The sequence below is a fragment of the Stegostoma tigrinum genome, chromosome 31 (assembly GCF_030684315.1).
Source record: "Stegostoma tigrinum isolate sSteTig4 chromosome 31, sSteTig4.hap1, whole genome shotgun sequence".
Classification (NCBI taxonomy): Eukaryota; Metazoa; Chordata; class Chondrichthyes; order Orectolobiformes; family Stegostomatidae; genus Stegostoma; species Stegostoma tigrinum.
In genome coordinates this window covers 329,319-348,717 of record NC_081384.1, presented here as the reverse complement: position 1 = coordinate 348,717, position 19,399 = coordinate 329,319, and the positions used below count along the sequence as shown (strand labels likewise).

The following is a 19,399-nucleotide window of genomic DNA, read 5'->3' as shown; positions in this document are numbered from 1 at the left end:
CGTTGCTCCACCTTCGATCCCGCCCCTCCCCGGCCCCGCCCCCTGAACCGTCCCCTCACTCACCTTCCCACAGCCCCGCCCCGTTGCTCCACCTTCGATCCCGCCCCCGCCCCGCCCCCTGAACCGTCCCTTCACTCACCTTCCCACAGCCCCGCCCCGTTGCTCCACCTTCGATCCCGCCCCCGCCCCGCCCCCTGAACCGTTCCCTCACTCACCTTCCCACAGCCCCGCCCCGTTGCTCCACCTTCGATCCCGCCCCCCCGGCCCCGCCCTCTTCCCACCCTCTCCCCTGCCCCACACCCGGCCCCGCCCCCTGAACAGTCCCCTCACTCACCTTCCCACAGCCCCGCCCCGTTGCTCCACCTTCGATCCCGCCCCCCCGGCCCCGCCCTCTTCCCACCCTCTCCCCTGCCCCAGACCCGGCCCCGCCCCCTGAACAGTCCCCTCACTCACCTTCCCACAGCCCCGCCCCGTTGCTCCACCTTCGATCCCGCCCCCCCCGGCCCCGCCCTCTTCCCACCCTCTCCCCTGCCCCGGCCCCGCGCCCTGAATCGTCCCCTAACTCACCTTCCCACAGCCCCGCCCCGTTGCTCCACCTTCGATCCCGCCCCCGCCGCGCCCCTGAACCGTCCCCTCACTCACCTTCCGACAGCCCCGCCCCGTTGCTCCACCTTCGATCCCTCCCTCCCGGCCCCGCCCTCTTCCCTGCCCCTGCCCCTCCCCCGCGTACCGGGCTACTCTCGCTCCGAGTCCCGAGTCTGACAGGCCTCGAGGCCGATGCCGCTGCGGGCTCTGTGTTTGTGGCCGTGCTGCCGGAGAGGCTTCACTTTGTTATCCCGCCGCGAATATGGAGAAACCGAAAAAGCAGAGGAGCTCCAGGAGCTGCAGAAGGAGCGGGTGAGTGGGCCCCGGGGATCGGCACTGCATCACGGGCAAGCCCTAGGCTCAGGCCTGGATCTGGGGAAGGAGCGGGATTGAGCAGCTTGGAGGGGGGTGGTCTGGTTATGGTGGAGTCTGAGGGGGAGACGGTGCCGGGGGAGTGCGGTCTGGGGGGCGCGGCGGAATGGGAGAATGGGTGGTCGGTCAGATGGGGGGAGGGTGCCAGGGCAGTGGGTCTGGGGGAGGGTTGGTGCTGGGGGAGTGGGGCCTGGGGGTGGGGAGATGGGAGAATGGGTGGTCGGTCAGATGGGGGGAGGGTGCCAGGGCAGTGGGTCTGAGGGAGGGTTAGTCGTGGGGGAGTGGGGTCTGAGGGGGGGGGGTTGGTGCTGGGGGAGTAGGGTCTGAAGGGGGCTTGATCTGAGGGGTGGGGAGTGGAATTGTAGGGGGTTCAGGGGACAGTGGAGCAAAGTTGGGGTTTGGGGTGGAGCACTGCGGGAGTGTGGGTATGGGGAAGTGTGATTAGGAACTTAGGAAGAATTGTGTCTTGGGATCTCTGGGGATAATTGGTCGATAGGGTTGACTGGGGAATATTAAATTTTGTCTTTTCGAGATCTGAATGTTGATGTGTTGAAGTTGCTGGGGTATGGGGCTTGATTGGATATGGATAATCCCAGATAGCTCCTGAGTCCATTTTCCATTTGTTCTTTCTCAATTGTGTCAATGTATTTTAGTTGAAGAATAAATGTTGGAGTTACTGCTGTTAGCCTCAGTATCTGTGGCCAGTCCACATTGTATTGATGTATTTACTGCCACCCAGTTTTCTCAATGAATGAAATTCATTTTAAAAATAAAGCATCAAAGACTGAGTGGAATTTGACTCTAATGTTTCAGTCTCCTGTGCTGTCTGATCCCAGAATCATAGATGTTTGCAGCACACAAGACACTCATTTGGTTCATCCTGTTTGGGCCAGAAAAGCGTAATCCAACTTTGTACCTCTCGATTTGTAATCCTGGAGGTTAAAACAGTTTAAATACATATCCTTTTTTTTAAATTAAAAACTGTGATGATGGTTTCTGCTTCTTGAAAAAAAACCCTTTTGGGCAGTGGGTCTGGAAAAGAATCAGCAGGCATTTGAGGAGGTTTGAGCAATTAGGGCAAGGGAGGTACTTGACTAATCATTGAATTTTTTGAAACAAAAAGGGTTGATGAAGAGGATGCAGTGCATGTTGCAAATATAGTTTTCAAGAAGCTGTCTGGTGAAGTACTACATAAAAGGCTGGTGAACAAAATTAGAATATAGAAAGGTATGGACTACTAGAACATGGAGGTTATATAAACTCATACAAAATGATTTGGCCTCATCCCATTATAGAAGCTTTGCTTTAGGAGTAAACACAGAATGCGAGAGAAAGTCAATAAGTCTGGCAACATCTGGAGAGAGAAAAACAGAGTTAATCTTTTGAGTCTGTCATGACTTTCTTCACACTTTAGGAAGGATGTGATGGCCTTAGAGAGCATTTTTGTATAAATAACATAACTGAACAATATTCCACATTGTTGGATAGATGCCAGTGTTTTAACTACTAGAACAGTTTGGCTGTGCTGCTGCATGGTCTGGAGCTCAAGGTCTTCAGTAGAGACAGTGCAGTAAAGATGAATAAAAATGGTTCCAAGTTTAAGGGACTTTAGTGGGTAGATGGATGGAGGGGTTGGGATTGTTCACTTGATGAAGAAGCTTAAAAAGATTCAAATCCTAAATAACACTCTTTGCTCACCAACTCTTAGAGATGCACCATTGAAGGCATTCTATCAGCATCATGGCTTGGTACGGTAGCTGCTTTATCCAAGTCTCTAAGTACAGAAAATTGCAGAAATTATAGCCCAGACCATCACACAAGCCAACCTTCCATTTATTTACTCCATCTACACTGCTTTTTCCACAGAAAGGCAGCTATCATTGTCAAAGACCTCTCCCACCCCAGTTGTAATCTCTTCCATAAGGCAAAAGATGCAAAAGCTTAAAACACGCGTCCCCACAGTTTCAAGAGCAGCTTCTTCCCCACTGTTGTTAGACTTCTGAATGGACCTGTCAAATTTCAAATTTAATGTTGATCTTGCTTTTTGTGTGCCTTCTTTACAGTCATAACGTTGTTTCTCGCTGTACCACCCTATGATCTTTGTATGGTATGATCTGCTTGAACTGCATGCAAAGCAATGCTTTTCACTGTACTTAGGTGCATGTGACAATGATAAATCAACTCACATTTTCCACCAATTTTGGTGTTGTCCTCAAAATTACTAACCACACCCTCTATATTCTCATTTGAATAACTCATATAAATGACAAACAAAAGTGGACCCTGTGGAATACCACAGGTAACAGGCCTTCGATTTGAAAAACAACCTGCTACTATCATTCTGTCTCCAGCTATTATGCCAATTTTGTATCCAATTGGCTAGCTTGCTCTGAATCCCATGTGTTCTACCTTTACAAATTAGTTAGCATGCAAACCTTGTCAAAAGTTTTACTAAGGTCCAAGGAAACAATGTCTACCACTATGCCCTCATCAATCTTTTGGTTGCTTACTCAAAAAACTGAAACAGATTTGTGAGACATGATTACCCTTGTACAAAACATTGATTAACCCTAATAATTCCTTTCCTCTCCAAATGCACATAAAGCATATCTTTCAGAATTACCTCCACCAAAATACCCATGAAGTCAGTCTCACAGGTTATAGTCCCCAAGCTTCTCCTTACAACATTTCTTAACCAAAGGTGCAACAATAGCCACTGTCCAGTCATCCTTGCTGCTTGTTGTGAAATGGAGTATAGTCAAGTTTATCAAGATGGAATTTAGAAGAAGGGTTATTTTGGACTAGAAGCAGTAATTCTGTTTCTCTCTCCACAGATCCTGCCAGACCAGCTGAGTTTCTCCAGCATAACAAGGTGTCGAGCTGGCTGAACACAGTAGGCCAAGCAGCATCTTAGGAGCAGGAAAGCTGATGTTTTGGGCCTAGACTTAAACATCAGCTTTCCTGCTCCTAAGATGCCGCTTGGCCTGCTGAGTTCATCCAGCTCCACACCTTAATATCTCTGATTCTCCAGCATCTGCAGTTCCTATTATCTCTGCGTTTCTCCAGCACACCGTTTTCATTTCAGATTTTTCACATCTGCGATATTTTGTTAATATTACAATTAAATGTTGCTGTGTCTCTTTTATGATGCTAAATATTTTCTGTTTCTAATTCAGGCATCTTCAGATCTGAACCTAACTGAGTCATTGGCTGTTGATACCGCAGACAGGTAACAAATTTCTGAATCATGGTATACCCCATATTGTGAACTAAAGTCACTGCATTTTGTGTTGTTGGAGTCATTTTCACTTGAGGCTGAGGCTCTCAGTTCTTCACCCTCTGATATAGTAACAGTTTAACTTGTCAGTATTCTAGTGGAAGTTAAATTGAATGTAGTGTTAGTTTAGATTTGCAGCTACTCTTATCAGATGTTTACGAAGCAATGTGTTTGTCTTTTTCCTCTTGATGACTGCACCACAAAAGAGTCCAGATTTCAGAAAAGCAAAAGCTCTGGGACCTTAAAATATTCTATAAGATGTGGGAACGTAAGGCTGTTCGGCCCATTGAATCTACTCTGCCATTCAATGAGATCATGACTGATCTGATAATCCTGAGTTCCATTTTCCTGTTTTTCATAATAACCCTGGATTCCCTTTCTGATTTAAAAAAAACTGTCTGTCTGTCTCAGCTAGGTATACTTAATGTTCCAGCCTTAACTCTCTGTGGCAAAGAATTCCACAGATTAACTACCTCCAAGAGAAGAAAGTCCTCCTCGTCTCTGTCCAAACTGGGAAATTTCTTATCAAGATACGATATGATACCATCCGGCCCTAGACTCTTCCCCCAAGTTAAACAACCTCTCTGAATCAACCAAGTGAAACATTGTTTCTTTGAACCTTAGTAAAGCCTTAAAAATCTCATGCTTTAATGAGGTCTTTTCTCATACTTATAAACTCTAACAAAATCAAGTGCAATCTGCTCAAACTTTCCTGGTTAAGAAAATCTTTGCATACCTGGAATCAAAGCAGTGAACTTTCTTTGGACTGCCGCCAGTGGGACTATCTTTCGTTAGATAAAGGGACCAAAATTGTTTATTCTAGATGTGGTCTAACTACTTCCTTGCATATTTTTGCATGATATCCCTATTTTTGTATGCTATTCTCTTTGAAACAAATGACAACATTCCATTTACCTTCTGTATTACCTGTTGAACTTTTTGTGCTTCTCAGATCTTTCTGTGCTGCAGCATTTTGCAGTCTTTCCCTACTTAAATAATTTTCAGCTCTTTTGTATTTCCCACCAGGGAGTTGGAAGTATTCCTACATTATCTTTCATCTGCCAAGATTTTGTCCACTCACTATATCCCTCTGTAAACTCTGCCATCCTCACTCCTTGCCTTCCTACCTTTTAAGCATGGCTAAAGTATGTTCACTTTCATCGTTAATGTCATGAATATATTTTTTAAATAATTGTGATCCTAACATTGATCTCTGTGCTACTCCATTCATTACAGGTTGCTATGCTGAAAATGCCATCTGGCTCCAATACACTCCTGTTCTAGTTAGCTAATCCTCTATCCATGCTAATGTGCTATCTCCAACACCTGTGACTTTTATGAAGTACCCTTTTGTATGGTACCATATTGTGTGCATTGAAATATATTACATCTACTGGTTCCCCTTTATCTAGCCTGCTTCTTATTTCATCAAAGAATTCTAATAAATTTGTCAGGAATGTTTTTCCCTCATGAAGCCAGGTTAGACCATAAGACATAGGAGTGGAAGTAAGGCCATTTGGCCCATCAAGTCCACTCCGCCATTTAAATCATGGCTGATGGGCATTTCAACTCCACTTCCCTGCACTCTCCCCGTAGCCCTTGATTCCTTTTGAGATCAAGAATTTGTCGATCTCTGCCTGGAAGGCATCCAACGTCCTGGCCTCCACTGCAATCTGTGGCAATGAATTCACAAGCCCACCACTCTCTGGCTGAAGACATGTCGTCTCATTTTAGTTTTAAATTTATCCCCTCTAATTTTAAGGCTGTGCCCATGGGTCCTATTCTCCCTGCCCAACCGAAACTAAGCAGGGTCAACCTGTTGTTATGTTATGTACTTCTAAATGCTCTGCCATTACATCCTTTCAAATAGACTTATTTTCGCAATGATAGCCATTTAGCTAACTGGCCTATAGTTAGCTGATTTTTGTCTTACTCCATTTTTGAACAAGGGTGTTACGTAGGTGATTTTTCAATCCTGTGGGACACTTCCAGAATCTGAGGATTCTACGAGATTACTATCAGTGCATCCGCCATCTTTTAACTACTTCCTGGAATATATTAGGATGCATCCCATCAGGTATAGGGTTATCTGTCTTTAACCCTATTACATTACCTAGTTCTTTTCTCTGGTTGTTATTGTATTTATCTTCCTTCCCTCTTGGCTATTTAGTAGTTTTAGAATGCTGTTGATGTATTCTACTAAGAAGACTGGTGCAAAGCATTCATTCAACTTCTCTCAACTCATTCATTCAACTCATTCAACCAGTTCAACCTGTCTCTGCCTCCCTAACCGGTTCTTCCTCTCACCCATCCCTTCCTCCCACCCCAAGCCGCACCCCCATCTACCTACTAACCTCATCCCACCTCCTTGACCTGTCCGTCTTCCCTGGACTGACCTATCCCCTCCCTACCTCCCCACCTATACTCTCTCCACCTATCTTCTTTACTCTCCATCTTCGGTCCGCCTCCCCCTCTCTCCCTATTTATTCCAGAACCCTCACCCCATCCCCCTCTCTGATGAAGGGTCTAGGCCCGAAACGTCAGCTTTTGTGCTCCTGAGATGCTGCTGGGCCTGCTGTGTTCATCCAGCCTCACATTTTATTATCTTGGAATTCTCCAGCATCTGCAGTTCCCGTTATCTCTCATTCAACTTCTCTGCCCTTTCCTAGTTCCCCATTATTCTTTCCCTAGCTCCATTCTCTCAGGGGTCTATGTTCACTTTCAATTCTGTCGTCTTATGTACATTTTCAAAGAAGTTCACTGCTCGTTTTTATATTACTCGCTAGTATACCTTCAACCTATACTTACGCCCTCTTTTTATTTGGTCACCTTCCGTTCTTTTTTAAATTTTCCATATTCTCTTGTGTACCACTAATCTTTGCTACCTTGTGTATCCCTTCTTTAAATTCCATACCACCCTTAACGTCCTTGGTTAACTATGGTCAGCTTATCCACTCTAGAATTCTCCTTTTCCAGTGGAATATATCTTTATGTAAGCTTTTTTCTTAAATGCCTCCCATTTTTCTTGATCTAAACTCCTTTTCTGTTCACTCCAGCCAGCTCTGCGCTCATCGCTTGTAAATACTCTTATTTAAATTTTGCACAGTTGTGTCAAACCTGAGTTTCTCACACTCAATCTGAATATTATATTGCACCATTCTGTGTTTCCTAGAGAATCTTTTACTCTGAGATCATTTACTGAACTTGTCTCATTCCACATTACCAGACACAAATAGCCAAAATGGCTGTTAGTAAAAAAGCAGTATGTTATTTAAATAGAGAGAAATTGCGCAATTCTGCAGCATAGAGGGATGTGTCTGTCCTTGTAGTATGCAGATGCAGCAAGTGGTAAGGAAGGCAAATGGAATGTTGTAATTTATTGGAAGGGCATTGCTATTTTCATATTCCAATGTCCTGCTGTGCTTGATTAAAGAATTGGTGAGACCACGTCCAGAGTACCATGTATGACTTGTCTCCTTACATAAAGGAAATAAATGCTTTGGAGTTTTTTAAAGAAATGTCACTCATGTGGTACTTCAAATGGGAATGGTTATCCTTTGTGGAAAGATTGGACAGATTGAGCTATTGGCATTTTAGACTGTACCTATTGGAGCTTAAAAGAATGAGGTGATCTTATAGACACATACAATATCCTGCAAGCACTTAGGGTAAATCCAGACAATTCCAGTTTGGCTAATGTGACAAGAAAGATGGGAGGCAGAAGACAGGAAACTATAGGCCAGTTAGCTTGACGTCAGTCGTTGGTAGGAATTTTAAGTCTGATATTAAAGATGAGATTGCTAAGTATTTGGAAATGCTTGGTAAAATAAGGCAGTGTCAACATGGCTTTGTCAAAGGGATTTCATGCCTCTCAAATATATAAGAATTCCAGAAGGTTTTTGACAAGATGCTGCCTAGGAAACTGCTAAATAAGATGAGCCCATGGTGTTAAGGACGATATACTGGCACGGAGAGAGGATTGGCTGACTGGCAGGAGGCAGAGAGTAGAGATAGAGGGTCTTTATCCGGATGGCATTTGGTGATTAGTGGAGTTCTGCAGGGCTCAGTTTTGGGACCACAGCATACATTAAAGAAGGAACTGAAGGCTTTGTTGTTAAGTTTGCAGATGGCACAAAGATAGGTGGAGGGACAGCTAGTGTCGAGAAACTGGTGTGGCCACTGACACATTAGCAGAGTGGGAAAGAAGTGGCAAATGGAATACAATGTGAGAAAGTGTAACGTTCTGCACTTTGGTAGGAAGAATAGAGATATGGACTATTTTCAAAATGGGAAAAGGGACTTGGGCGTTCTAGTTCAGGATTCTCTTAAGGCTAACATTCAGGTTCAGTTGGCAGTAGGGAGGCAAATGCAATATTGACATTCATTTCAAGATGGCTAGAATATATGAACCGAAATGGTCTGCTGAAGCTGTATAAGGCTGTGGTCAAATTGCATTTAGAATAGTGAGAGCAGTTTTGGGCCATGTCTCTAAAGGAAAGATGTACTGGCTTTGGAGAAAGTCCAGAGGAAGGGCTTATCTTAAGAGGAGCAGTTGAGAACTTGGTCTGTGCTCACTGGCGTTTAGAATGATGAGGGGGCGATTATGATTGAAATGTACAGAATATTGAGAGACCTGGACAGAGTGAATGTGGAGCTGATGTTTCCACTAGTAGGTGAAACAAGGATCTGAGGAGACAGCATCAAAGTGAAGAGGTGACCCTTTAAAACTGAGATAGAATCCCTACAGTGTGGAAACAGGCCCTTTGGCCCAACATGTCCACACCGAACCTCAGAGCATCCCACCCAGACCCATCCCCCTGTAGTCCACCTAATCTACACCTCCCTGAACTCTATGGACAATTTAGCATGGCCAATCCACCTAACCTGCACAACTTTGGACTGTGATAGTAAACCAGAGCACCCGGAGAAAACCCACACAGATACAAGGAGAATGTGCAAACTCCACACAGACAGTCGCCCGAGCCAGGAATCGAACCCGGGTCCCTGGTGCTGAGGCAGCAGTGCTAACCACTGAGCCACCATGCCACCCAATAAGGAAGAATTGGGAAGGAGATAAGGAAGAATTTAATCAGCCAGAGGCTGGTTAATTTGTGGAATTCATTGTCACAGAGGGCTGTGGAGGCCAAGTCATTGAGTGTATTTAAGACAGAGATTGGTTCTTGATTAATAAGGGGATCAAAGATTATGGGGTGAAGGCAGGAGAATGGGGTCAAAAACATATCAGCCATGATTGAGTGGTGAAGCAGATTCTATGAATGAATGGTCTAATTCTGCTCATTCCTTATTGTCTTATGGATGCAGAAAAGATGTTTGCCCTTGTGGGAGAGTCTAGACTAAGGAACATTGCATATACATCTTCTTTCTAAGCTGAGAAATTTCTTTGAGAGTGGAACTGTATATGCATATAAATTGGGTACAAAAATAGCCCACTTAGCCTCTTGAGCTTATTCTCTCTTTAAAAATGAATGTGGTTGATTTGCTGGAAATCTCAAATGCACATCTATGCCCTGTTTGCTTTGACTCCCCTCACAATATTCCATTTCGATTGGACCTTTCCAAATTGAGGGAATTTTGGAAAATTAAAACCAATGTATCTACTATTTCAATAGCCCCTTCTTGGAAGCCCTTAGGATGAGATCCCTCAGAACCTGGGGAATTGTCAGATTGTATTCTCCTAATTTTCTCAGTTCTTTTTCCTGATGATTGTGATTGTCTTAAGTTCCTCTGTCCTTTTCACCACCTGATTAACAATTGTTTCTAAGATGTTCCTTGTATGCTCATTGGTAAAAGGCAGACACAATAAGTCTGTTCAATTAATTTGCCATTTCCCAAGATACTGGTGGAGCCATTGAATATTTTAAAGATATTTCAAAACTTTTCTAGCTGTGTATCACAGGAATCAAAGGTTATCAGGGATAGATGGGAAACTGTTGTTGAAGCTAAAGCCAAATTGGCATTAATGTTTTGAATGATGGAACAGACTTGAGGGGCTGAATGGCCTACTCCTAATTTCTATGTATAGAACATAGAACGTAGAAAAGTACAGCACAGTACAGGCCCTTCGACCCACGATGTTGTGCTGTGGAATAATCCTAATAAGAAATAAAAATCAAAATGTATGTGGACCAGGTAATCAAATTTCCTTCTCTGAAGGACCCAAGGGAATCTGATGGGTTTGGATGAAATTTTATGATCACTGTTAGTAGGTTTTTATTCCATTCTCGTAACCAATGGAATTTCAATTCAAAATTATGTTGTGGAATGCAGACTTGTGTCTTCAAGGCATAGGCTAACCTCTGGACTTGTAATATACTAACATTGCCAAAATGCTACCATTTCAGTTCTGATTAGTGATTTACTATAGGCTAAGTTGACAGTCTTGCTAGTTGATTCATTCTGAGGATTGAAGGTGTTGTTTCAGACCAGAAGAGATTCTCGGGGAAAGGAGGAGCCTGACCAAAGAAAAAATGAAGAGAGAAATGGTGACTGGTATAGACCAGGGCATCATCATGCAAGGTTTGTGGCCTGGATCGAGTTGATACAATAATTATTTTGTAACTACTCCCTAGATCTCGGAAGATGTGACAGCAATGTTCAATTTTGAGCTGCCAAAAAATAAATAATTTTGGCTGTTTTGTGTTGGAGAACTGAATGTTTTCAGCTTCAAGCTGATGTAGTTGAGAGAAGAGAATAGGCAATAATGGGAAAATTTCTATTTTACTGTGGTTTCTTTGGACATGTGATTCAAGAACCACACACTCAATTGTGTGAAGCAGACTCACAGAGAGGCGCTCAAAGGCAGCGAATGATCACCCAGAGAAAAATCTGGATAAAGGCCTTTGCCCCATCTGAGCTGTTCTGTATTTAAGGGTCTGAAGTACAAGCCTGACCTCTGGATGTCTTATTAATAAACACTTATCAGGGTCATATGTCCCTAGTAAACATTAACGGTGACTTTTTGGTGAGAAATGGAGGTCTTTGTGAATAAGTCCAAATCTTCTCTGTGGCCAGCAAAAGTGTTTGGACTTCAATTGCACTAAATTTCCCCCAACCCCGTCCCCGTGCATGAAGCTCCCTATCTCCCATCCCAGAGGTTGACCCCAGTTTTTAAAATAGGGGCTTAATCCTGATTCTCATAAGACTGCATTTTCTAGTGTCATTGAAAATGTCATTGGGCAATGTAATTGACATATGGGCAGTCTATGTCCTAGTCGCTTTCCTGACACGTTTAAATCACAGTCTATTGAATGACTATTTATTATTTAAAATTACCCTTTCTATATTAAAATGTTGAGTTCATATGGTCACTAAGTATACCTCTGTGATCTGCGCACCCTAACATTAGAAAGAATAGGCACTGGTACCTCTCTTTACAGAGACAGACACACTCCCCTTGCAGGCTCCCTGCATGCTGCCACACATGCTATGCTATGCCACACCCCACACACCACCATGCTGGTTGCTAAGTCCCAGTAATTGAGAAATACAAAACCTGTCATTTTACTTCAAACAACTACAGCGATGTGAGAATCTATTTAAGTCTCTGAGCCTGAATCTAGGTTCCTAATGTATTGAAGGCAAATTTTGGTTCAGTTGAACTGAGTGAATCAGAAGGAAAATGGCTCAAATGAATTCATGTTATATTCATTGAACTGTAAGATATGTATATATGTTTATATAGACTAGAATAATGCAGAGTCACGAATCTCCCAGTTATGACAATCTCCAACAAAAGAGAATCTTGACACCAGACACTACCATCACTGAATTCTCTGTTATCAACATCCTGGGGGTGACCAGAAACTGACCTGGACTGGTCATATTAATACTGTGGCTATAACAGCAGATCAGAGGCTAGGAATCCTATGGTGAGTAACTCACTTCCTGACTCCCCCAAAGCCTGTCCTCCATTTACAATGCACAAGTCAAGAGTGTGATGGAATGCTCCCCACTTGCCTAGACGAGTGCAGCCCTGACAACATCAAGAAGTTCAACACCATCCAGAACAAAACTGCGCGCTTGATTGGTGCCACATCCACAAACATTCATTCCCACCTCCACCAACGTATGTTGTAATGTAAACTAGTTTGATGGGGGTTGGAAAAGGAAGAGAGGAGGTGGTGGTGGGGTGGGGGAAGGGGAGAGAGGAGGTGGTGGTGGTAGAGAGGAGATGGGATGGCGGTGGTGGGGTGGGGTGTGTGGCAGGGAGTGGGAGAGAGAGACAGGCCATTGAGAAGCCAGGACAAAATACATTAGCCGTCAAGAGCAAGTTTACTGTTGTTAGCCAAGGACACAGTAAAGGAATGGAAAAGATTCCTGGTTTAAACTGCATTTATTCCAACACACGAGGGATATTGAGGCTCTGGTCAGCTGAAAGAAGAAAGCATACATTGGGGTTAAGCTATCAGTTTCAAGTGAATCCCTAGATGACTATAAAAAGTGTAAGAGCACACTTAAGAAAGAAGTCAGAAGAGCAAAAAGAGGGTGTGAGCTGGATCTGGCAGATAAGGTTAAAGATAATCCCAAGAGATATAGCTATATTAAGAGTTAGAGGGTGGCCGGGGAAAGAATAGGTCCCCTGAAAGATCAGCATGGCTGTTTGTGTGCAGACACAGGAGATGGGAGAGATTTTTAATGAATATTTCCCCTCAGTGTTTATAGAGGAGAGAATCATGGATGCTAAGGAAATAAGGGAAGCAAGTGGGGATATTTTGGAATGCATACATATTGCCAGAACGGAGGTGTTTGTAGCCTTAAAGCACATTAGGGTGGAAAAGTTTCCTGGGCCTGATCATGTCCATTCTTGAATGTTATGGGAGGCTAGGGAAGAAATTGCAGAGGCCCTTGCAGAGATCTTTGCTTCATCTTTAGCCAGTGGTGAAGTTCCAGAAGACTGGAGGGTGGCTAATGTTGTTCCATTGTTTAAGAAAGGTAGCAAAGACAAGCCAGGGAACTACAGGCCAGTGAGCCTGATATCAATGGTAGGCAAGTTATTGGAGATGATACTGAGGGACAGGAACAACCAACATTTGGATAGTCAAGGTCTGATTAGGGATAGTCAGCATGGATTGTGCCCAGGAAGTCATGTCTGACAAATCTTTTAAGACTTTCTCGAAGAGCTAACCAACAGGATAGATGTTGGTCAGGCACTGGATGTTGTCTATATGGACTTTAGTAAGGTCTTTGACAATTACCCGCACGGCAGCCTAGTCATGCAGGTTAAATTGCATGGGATCCAGGGAGAGCTAGCTAATTGAATTAAAAATTAGCTCAATGGTAGGAAGCAGAGAGTGATGGTTGAAGGTTGTTTCTTGCACTGGAGGCCTGTGTCAAGTGGTATGCCACAGGGTCAGTGCCGGCGTCTTTGTTATTTGCTATTGACACAGATAATCTGGATGTGAATGTACCAGGCATAATTAGTAAGTTTGCCGATGATACAAAATTAGGAGGTATCATCGATACTGAGAAAGGTTATCAAAAATTACAGTGGGATCTTGATCAGATAGGGAAGTGGGCTGAGGATTGGCAAGTGTAATTCAATGCAGAAAAGTGAGAGGTGTTGCACTTTGGAAAGTCAAACCAAGGTAGTAGTTGTACAGTAAATGGAAAGGTCCTGAGGAGTGTGTGGAGCAGAGAGTCCTAGGAGTACAAGTACATAGTTCGTTGAAAGTGGCATCACAGGTGGACAGCGTGGTGAAGATGGCATTTAGCATGCTGACCTTCATTGGTTGTGGCGTTGAATATAGATGTTGGAACATTGTTACAGTTGTATAAGTCATTGGTGATGCTGTACTTGGAGCATTGTGTACAGTTTTGGTCACCCTGTTTTAGGAAAGACATAACTAAACTGGAAAGTATGCAAAGATGATTTACCATTATGTTGCCAGGACTAGTAGGATTGAGTGAGAGGGACAGTTTGGCCAGGATAGGACTTTATTCCTTGGAATGTAGGAAAATAAGGAGTGACCTTATTCAGGTGTATAAAATCATGAGGGGCGTAGATACAATGAATGCCTGTATAGTCTTATACCCAGGAATGAGGCATTCAAAATTGATGGGGCATTGGTTTAAGGTGAGAGCGGAATGATTTAAGAAGGACCTGAGGGGCCACTTCCTCCTGAGGAGAGTGGTGCATATATGGAATGGGCCGCCAGAGAAAGTGGTTGAGGCACATGCAATAGCAACGTTTTAAAAAACATTTTGGTAGGTACATGATCGGAAGGTTGAGAAGGAAATAGACAAAATGTGGGCAGTTGGAACCATCTGGGTGGGCACCATAGTCAGCATTAACCAGCTTGGGCCGAAGGAGCTGTTTCCATGCTGTATTACTCTGAGACTCTGTCTACCACCTACAAGAAACTCACCAAGGTTCCTTCAACAGCACCTTCTAAACCTATGAATACTACCATATATGATGGCAATGATAGCAGATACACAGGAATGTCACCACCTGCAAATTCCCCTTCACCCCCATGCCATCATTACATGGAAGTGTATCTCCAATCCTTCGCTGTCTGTGGGCCAAGGCCCTTGATTTTCCTTCTGGCCAGGACTCAGGTTGTACAATGTGATATGGATGTAAGTTTGCTCACTGAGCTGGAAGGTTCGTTTACAGACGTTTCATCACCATTCTGGGTAACATCATCAGTGGGCCTCGGGTGAGGCGCTGGTGTTATGTCCCGCTTTCTATTTATGTGTTTAGGTTTCCTTGGGTTGGTGATGTCATTTCCTGAGAAAAAGAACAGGAGGCTCACTGATGATGTTACCGAGAATGGTGACAAACGTCTGAAAACGAACCTTCCAGCTCAGCGAGCAAACTTACATCCAAAACCTCAACGTGAGCTACAAATCTTCTCAAAACTCGCTAACAATGTGATATGGATAGATTAAATCAGTGAGCAAAGATTTGGCAAATGGAATATAATTTTGGAGAGTGCAAAAGTTTTCACATCGGCAGATTGAATGAAAATGAAGAGCATATAAATCATTCCTTTATAATTACCCTTATTCAAGTTTGGCAGATTATTTTCCAACCCATATTCTGCCCTTCGAACTAAAAGCTAAGTTGTACTACGTTACGGACTCATTTCCCAGGGGGTCTTTTAGAACATATAGAACATAGAACATTATAGCACAGTACATGCCCTTCGGCCCTCGATGTTGTGCCAACCTGCCATACCAAGATAATTGACTAATCTATCCCATTACACATCACCAGATCCAAAATAGGCTAATCCCTGGTTGGATCTACAACATGCTGTTCTTGGAAATTGTCCTGAAAATATTTTATTTTTCAATGTTTGTCGCCTCTATTGAAACGTCTTTTCAGCATCTACCCTGTGAAGCCTCCTTAGAATCTTGTATGTTTCAATAAGATCACCTTTCATTATTTTAAACCTTTGATTCTTCCTACCCAAAGTGCATGACCTCACAATTTGCTACATTAAATTCCATCTGCCAAGATTTTGTCCACTCACTCAACCTTTGTATATCCCCTTGGAGATTCCTTATGTCCTCATCACAATGTGCTCTCCCACCTATTTTTGTATCATCAGTGAAATTGGATACATCACACTCTGTACCCTCCTCTGATTCAACAATGTAGATAGTAAATAATTGAGATTGTAGAACTGATACTTGTGCCATTCTATTAGTTACATATTTCCCACCTCCAAAAGGCCCTAATCCCAACTGTATGTTAACTGATTCTCAATGGATGCCAGTACATTACCCTCAATACCACAAACTTCTGTCATGAGAAATATACTTTTATGTGCCACCTTGTCAAATGTCTTCTGGAAATACAAATACGCTGCATCTAACAGTTCCACTTCTTTGACTGTGCTTGTCATGTCCTCAAAGAACTCTAGCAAAGTTGTTGAATATGATTTGCCTTTCACAAAACCACATTACTTTTGATTGTGTTAAGCTTTTCTAAATAGACTTTGAATTGACTGGAAGGGGAACCTGTTGGTACAATTTTAGAGAATGAGATTGCTAAGTACTTGAAAGTGCATGGCAAAATAGGGCTGAGTTAGCATGACTTTTTCAAGGGGTGTTTGTGGCTGACAAATCTGTTGAAATTCTTTGAGGAGTTACCAAGCAAGCTAGGCAAAGGAGAGTCAATGGATGTGATCTATTTGGATTTCCAAAAGACCTTTGGCAAGGTGCTGCACAGGAGGCCGATAAGCAAGAGCTTATGGTGTCAGGAGCGAGTTACTGGAGTGGATGCAGGATTGATTGACTAGCAGAAACGGGATGAAGGGGTCTTTTCAGAGATGTCAGCCGGTGACCATTGAAGTTCCGTGGGTGTCAGTGTTGAGGCCACAGCTATACACGTTATACGTCAATGATTTGGATGAAGGAATTGATGGTGTTGTTACTATGTTTGCAGATGACATAAAGACAGGTGGTCAGCGAATGTTGAGGAAGCAGGGAGGTTGCAGAAAGATTTGGATGTGCTAGGCAAGTCAGCAAAGAAGTGGCAGGTAGAATAAAATGTGGGAAAATGTGAGGTTATGCACTTGGGGAGGAAGAATAAAGATGTAGACTATTTTACAAATGGGGGAAGGTTTTAAAAATCTGAATCACCAAAAGAACCTGGGAGTCCTAGTTCAAGATTCTGTCAAGGTTAACATGCAGATTCATTTGGCAGTTAGGAAGGTAACTGCAATGGTGGTACTTATCTCAAGAGGGCTAGAATACAGGAGCAGAGATGTACTGCTGAGGCTTTATAAGGCTCTGGTCAGACGGCATTTAGAATATTGAGTAGTTTTGGGCCTTGTATCTGAGGAGTGATGCCCTGGCCTTGGAGGGAGTCCAAAGGAAGTTCACAAGAATGATAGATAATAAAATGTGAGGCTGGATGAACACAACAGGCCCAGCAGCATCTCAGGAGCACAAAAGCTGACGTTTCGGGCCTAGACCCTTCACAAGAATGATCTTGCGTTTGTTATATGAAAAGCATTTGAGGACTCTGGGTCTGTACCCGTTGGGGTTTTAGGAGGATGGGGGGATTCCAGTTGAAACTTAGAATATGGAGAGGCCTGAGTAGAGTGTATGTGGAGATGTTGTTTCCACTAGTAAGAGGGACTAGGACCTGAGGGCACAGCCGCCGAATGAATGGACAGCCCTTTAAAATGGAACTGAGGAGTTTCTTCACTCAGACGGTGGTAAATCTGTTGAACACATTGGCATAGAAGGCTGCGGAGGCCAAGTTATTAAATGTGTGAAGATTGAGATAAATAGGCAAGAGGATCAAGGGTTGCAGCAAGAAGGCAGGAGAATGGGGATGAGAAACATATCAGCCACGATCAAATGGTGGAGCAGACGCAATGGGGTGAATGACTAATCTGCTACTATATCATATAGTCTATTTCTTCATTAATAATGGACTCGAGCATTTTTCCAGTAACGGATGTTAATCCTTTGGATGTTATGGCCTACAGTTTCTTAGTTTCTGTCTCGCTTCCTCTTGATCAGGGACATAATGTTAGTGGCTTTCCTGTCCATTAGAAGTCTCCCGGAATCCAATGAGTTCTTGACTATTTCAACCAATGCCTTTGCTATCTCTGCAGCCATTTCCCTTAAAACCTTCGGAGGCAGGCAATCAAGTACTGGCGACCAGTTTACTTTGAATCCCATTACAAAGTATTTAGTCATACACAGTAGAGTGTTACAAGATCTTTCCTCTGTTAGCGCTTTACTTAGCTTTAAACTTTGGGATGCTTGAGTCCTCCACGAGAAGACTGCTTTAAAGTATCTGCCATTTCCTTGGTCCCCATTTTTAACTCCCCAGTTGCACTCTCCAAGCGTCCGACACTTACATTTGCTATTCTTTCTTTTTACGTACCCCTTGAAGATCACTGTTTGTTTTTATATTACTTTTGTGATCAGTTTTCACCTTTTTTCTTAGCTTCTTAGTGATCTGGTGCTGGTTCTTAAAAAAGAAGTCCCAAGTTTCAGGCCTGCCACTAATTTGCACTGATTTTAAGTCTTTTGCTTGGGTGCTGTCCCTGACCATCTTTGTTAACAACCTCATTATTGAGTTCCTTTTGGCCAGAATAAATTTTTACTGAGTGTTCTGAAAAGCTGAATGCTTAATGTCTCAGTGATAATGGGAACTGCAGATGCTGGAGAATCCAAGATAATAAAATGTGAGGCTGGATGAACACAGCAGGCCAAGCAGCATCTCAGGAGCACAAAAGCTGACGTTTCGGGCCTAGACCCTTCATCAGAGAGGGGGTTGGGGGTGAGGGTTCTGGAATAAATAGGGAGAGAGGGGGAGGTGGACTGAAGATGGAGAGAAAAGAAGATAGGTGGAGAGGAGAGTATAGGCGGTGAGGTAGGGAGGGGATAGGTCAGTCCAGGGAAGACGGACAGGTCAAGGTTTTTCAGTCCAGGGTTCAAGGACTGCAACTTCCCCCCCACAGTGGTCGAGAATGCCCTTGACCGCATTTCCCGCAACACATCCCTCACACCCCGCCCCCGCCACAACCGCCCAAAGAGGATCCCCCTCATTCTCTCACACCACCCCACCAACCTCCAGATACAACGTATCATCCTCCGACACTTCCGCCATCTACAATCCGACCCCACCACCCAAGACATTTTTCCATCCCCACCCCTGTCTGCTTTCCGGAGAGACCACTCTCTCCGTGACTCCCTTGTTCGCTCCAAACTGCCCTCCGACCCCAGCACACCCGGCACCTTCCCCTGCAACCACAGGAAATGCAACACTTGCCCCCACACCTCCTCCCTCACCCCTATCCCAGGCCCCAAGATGACTTTCCACATTAAGCAGAGGTTCACCTGCACATCTGCCAATGTGGTATACTGCATCCACTGTACCCGGTGTGGCCTCCTCTACATTGGGGAAACCATGCGGAGGCTTGGGGACCGCTTTGAAGAACACCTCCGCTCGGTTTGCAACAAACAACTACACCTCCCAGTCGCAAACCATTTCCACTCCCCCTCCCATTCTTCAGATGACATGTCCATCATGGGCCTCCTGCAGTGCCACAATGATGCCACCCGAAGGTTGCAGGAACAGCAACTCATATTCCGCTTGGGAACCCTGCAGCCCAATGGTATCAATGTGGACTTCACCAGCTTCAAAATCTCCCCTTCCCCCACCGCATCCCA

The 19,399-nt window shown here is 44.0% G+C and overlaps 1 protein-coding gene across 2 annotated transcripts in view; it reads left to right on the top strand.

Moving 5' to 3' along the window:
• The first annotated feature begins 720 nt into the window (after positions 1-720).
• plekhh3 (pleckstrin homology, MyTH4 and FERM domain containing H3) overlaps positions 721-19,399 on the top strand; it is a 52,649-nt gene continuing 33,970 nt past the window's right edge. The window contains exons 1-3 of one of the 2 annotated variants that reach the window (XM_048560643.1): positions 721-897; positions 4,134-4,186; positions 10,677-10,771. In XM_048560643.1, coding sequence (XP_048416600.1) covers positions 778-897; positions 4,134-4,186; positions 10,677-10,771 — 268 coding nt within the window. In that variant the 5' untranslated portion in view covers positions 721-777. Of the gene's footprint in view, positions 898-4,133; positions 4,187-10,664; positions 10,772-19,399 lie in introns of both variants that reach the window. The other variant, XM_048560642.1, reaches the window with a different exon arrangement.